General features: G+C 31.1%; 1 protein-coding gene across 1 annotated transcript; it reads right to left on the bottom strand.

Moving 5' to 3' along the window:
* Nucleotides 1-764: 764 nt before the first annotated feature.
* Nucleotides 765-2171, bottom strand: LOC131595109 (uncharacterized). The gene is made up of 3 exons (XM_058867382.1): nucleotides 2091-2171; nucleotides 1712-2020; nucleotides 765-1403 (listed from the first exon to the last, which is right to left on the bottom strand). Exons 1-3 carry the CDS (start codon nucleotides 2169-2171, stop codon nucleotides 765-767), a joined length of 1029 nt encoding a protein of 342 aa, XP_058723365.1.
* Between the last annotated feature and the right edge of the window lie 2033 nt (nucleotides 2172-4204).

Raw genomic sequence — 4204 nt, 5'->3', positions numbered from 1 at the left:
TTGCCTTCAAACCAGTGGCTGCAGAGAATTGCTAGAACACTTTCATCATTTGGATAATTGAGGTCTCATCACCCCTTGCAAATAGCAGTAGATCATCTGCAAAGCAGATGTTTGTTATTTTCATTTTTGCACATTTAGGGTGGTATTTGTAATCAGAGGTGTCATGCAGCTTTTCCATACATCTGTGGAGATATTCCATTATCAAAACAAAAAGAAGGGGTGAGATGGGATCACCCTGTCTCAGCCCTCTCTTTGCCTTGAGAAGCTTGCTAGCTTGACCATTAATGGTGTATCTATATGAGACAGTTTCAATGCATACCATTATCCAGTCAATGAATTTCTGGGGGAAGTTCAGTTCTTTCATAATGTTCTCAAGGGCTATCCATTCAACAGTGTCGTATGCTTTCTGCAAGTCCATTTGAATAGTGCATCTTGGAGATAGATGTTTTCTGTTATAACCTCTGATCAGCTCATGAGCCACTATAATATTGTCTTGGATTGTTCTACCAGGGACAAAAGCTGACTGACTGTCTTCAACAACTTCACTAATCACTTTGCTCAATCTAAGAGTCAAGATTTTTGAGATAATCTTATATACTGTGGTGCAGCAGGCTATGGGTCTCAAATCTTTCATGTGTTTGGCATCTTTGGTCTTTGGTATCAAGGTGACCAGGGCAAAATTTAAAGAGGCAAGCATTCTGTTTTGTTGGAAGAACTCTTGGATTGCATTTATCACATCTCCCTTGTTGATTTGCCAACTTTCCTTAAAAAAGAGCATTATATCCATCTGCCCTAGAAGCTTTATTATCTCCTATGCTTTGCAGGGCTTGCCAAATTTCTGTTTCACTAACTAGGTTAATAAGGCAGTTATGTTTCTCCATTGGCAATTGTCTTCCTCTTCTAAGAGCCTCTATGTCTACATGGGGGAGTGATGGGGATGCAGTTCCAATCAACTCCCCATAGAAATTCAGGATCTCATTTTCCATATCTGTAAACTCAGTTAGACTCCTCCCATTTTTGTCTTCTAACTTGTGTAATGAGGCTTGTCTATTTTTCTCTTTGAGGTTGGCATAGAAATATTGATTATTACCATCACCCAACTTGAGCCAATCAATTTTGGATTTCTGCAGCAAGATTTTCTCTTCCAACTCAGTATTGTTGATAACTTCTTCACACCAGAATTTCTCATTTTCAATGAGTTGCTGATTGAACATATCAGCAGAGAGAGCTTTCTGAGCCTGGTCCAACATTACTCTACTATCTTGGATATTCTGAACTCCTCTTGTTACTTCTGTGGTAAGCTTCCTAAGGTGTGGCTGGAGCCTTATGAGTTTCTTCCATAATTTGTACATTGGTCTGCCCAGTTCATCTTGTTCCCAGCTGTTTTTCACTATAGCATTATACTGAGATTTGTCAGTGATGCAATTCAAAAATCTGAATCTATATGTACCTCTTTAAACATCCCTATAGGCATTCTGCATTTTCACTAGTAAGGGTGAATGATCAGATATGTGGGGATTAAGTATTTCTATTTCACTAGTGGCAAATTGAAGAAACCACTTTGTGTTGCATATAGCTCTATCTATCCTTGAATAGATCATTCCATTAGTATGTTTGGTAGACCATGTGTAGAAGTTCCCCATTGTTTCATGTTCATGTAAGCCAGTAGAACTCATCATGTTCTCCAAGTCACAAATTCATTCTGATGGACCTCATTGCCTCCAATTATGTCATTGATCTTAAGAACATTATTAAAATCCCCTATGACAATCCAATGGCCTTTCACAGTGTTTCCAAACTCTTGTATGTTCTCCCACAGTTGTTTCCTTTTAGCAATTTGATTATGAGCATACATATCAGATAGGAAATGTGAGAAACTACCATCTTTCATATACATCACACTATGAATAACCTGATCAGTTTCCTTTATAACCTTCACATCCCAAATATTAGGTTTCCACATGAGCCACACTCTACCATTAGGATGAGTTATAGTTATCACTATAGTTCCAATCCTTCCCTACTTTATTCTTGATCTTATCAGCATTATTGGCTTTAAATCTAGTTTCCAATAAAACAGTACAACTAACCTGGAATTTTCTGAGGTGGGGTTTAACCTCACTGCATCTAGCTTGTTTATTAAGCCCTCTTATGTTCCAGCTAATCATCATGGCACTTTATCTTCAATATCCTCAAAGCAGTTGCCAACTTCAAGGACATCAAATCCATTTGTGCTTAGCAAATCTGGAGCTTCTAATACATCTTTCTTCTTTAGTGTAGTATTTTGTTTCCCTTTGCTATGATTACCAAATCAGACAATCTTCCATATCTCTTGTATGTTTGCCTCAATAGCTTTTTCCATTTCATTTGTCTTGTTATTGCTGCATTCAGGGGTGTCTTTTGGCTCATTTACTATTAATGGTTTATTTGTAGCCATTGTTCCTTGCTTACTTTGCCAGACCTTGTAGTTATTTATTATCTATTATGATACAGAAAAAATTTATTTGATAAATTTATTTTGAAAAAAAGTTTTTAATTTGAATTTTAAAAACTATTGTACTAACTTAAATAAATAAAAAATAATTTTGTTATATTTCATAATTAAAATTTAAATTATATAAAATTAAATATATGACTTAGTCACTAAATAAAATAGAGATAAAATTTTCTTATGATGTTTATAAACTAAGTGAAAAATTCTTTTTATCATAATTAGTTATTAAAATAAATTTCATATATATAAAGTTTTTTTATCAAATGTTTTTATACTTTATAATTTGAATATATTTGAGAGTTACAAAATATTAAATAAGAAAATATTATTTAAATATAAATATAAAAATACATACATATAAAAGTTTTTATCTAATATTTTTATACTTTATAATTGGAATATATTTGAGAGTTACAAAATATTAAATAATAAAATATTATAATTATTATCATTAGAGGAGTAATTTGTAAGAATTTGAGTTAATGTAAAAATTAATTTTGTCCATTAAAAATTAAATATAACTTTTATTATTATTATTATTATTATATTTAATTGGTAGAATTTAAATAATAAAATATTATTAAAAATATAAACATCAAAATACATACATATAAAAGTTAAAAATATATACATATAAAGTATTTTTATACTTTATAATTAGAATATATTTGAGAGTTACAAAATATTAAATAATAAAATATTATTAAAATATAAACATAAAAATACATACATATAATATATTTGAGAGTTACATATATAATTTGTTACATACATATAAATTTTTTTATCTAATATTTGTATACTTTATAATTGAAATATATTTTAGAGCTACAAAATATTAAATAATAAAATATTGTTAATTTGTTATCTATTAAAAATTAAAAATTTAATTATTATTATAATTATATTTAATTGGTAGAATTTTGGGAGGTAGGCTTTTGTGAGGATGACACATAAGCATGAGGTTATGTGAAGGTGACACATAAGCAAATGCTAGGGTTGTCATCATCACAACCTTACATTTATATTAAGTAGATGATAAATATAATAAAAGAGAGGAAATGTTAGAAAGAGATAGAGATATAAAAGGGAAGGATGGGTTGGAGAGAAAATGTTGAAGGAGAGGATCCAAACCCATATGTAGATGTAGATATCTATTTTTATTTAATTTTATTAAAACGATTGATTACACTTTAAGACATTTGATATGTATAAGACTATGAACTAAGACATACACAAAAATTTATACTATAAGAAAACTCTATCTTTTTGAAGAGTTTCTCTCATGCTGCCAAGTGGCTTATTCTGAGAGTAGGAAGTGTTTCTTCTTGATGCGCCATGTGGACTGTTGATTTATGAAGGTATGTTCTTCCATATTCCACTATTGATGTCTTACATAATTAGCATTAAGGTAGTTCTGTCCATGCATCTTCTATGCTCCATAATTATGTGTTACATAAAGAACTTAATGAGGACTTTATATGCTTCTTTCCATTCAGCTTCAACATCGGTTATGGTTATGTAATGAAGAGTGTAATGAAGAGTTTATAACTCCTACATTCTACCTTATGTATATATATGCAGGTACGCGGTTGTTCATGAGTGGAACGAAAGTGTGTCTCGTATGCTTGAACTCTGAAATATCAATAGGAAATGTTAGGTTTTGATATGCAATGCTGAACTGGTATGAATGTTCTTGGTATGGGCCTG

The sequence above is a fragment of the Vicia villosa genome, linkage group LG1 (assembly GCF_029867415.1).
Source record: "Vicia villosa cultivar HV-30 ecotype Madison, WI linkage group LG1, Vvil1.0, whole genome shotgun sequence".
NCBI classification, from domain to species: Eukaryota; Viridiplantae; Streptophyta; class Magnoliopsida; order Fabales; family Fabaceae; genus Vicia; species Vicia villosa.
This window is presented reverse-complemented; position numbering and strand designations above follow the sequence as displayed.

Bases quoted from the DNA above. Each gene is read 5' to 3' on its own strand.
- LOC131595109 (XM_058867382.1), bottom strand. From the start codon at position 2,171: ATGATGATTAGCTGGAACATAAGAGGGCTTAATAAACAAGCTAGATGC. The intron at 2,021-2,090 runs GTTAGTTGTACT...AGAATAAAGTAG, and splicing joins CCCACCTCAGAAAATTCCAG to GGAAGGATTGGAACTATAGT. The intron at 1,404-1,711 runs GTCCATCAGAAT...GACAAATCTCAG, and splicing joins ACATAATTGGAGGCAATGAG to TATAATGCTATAGTGAAAAA.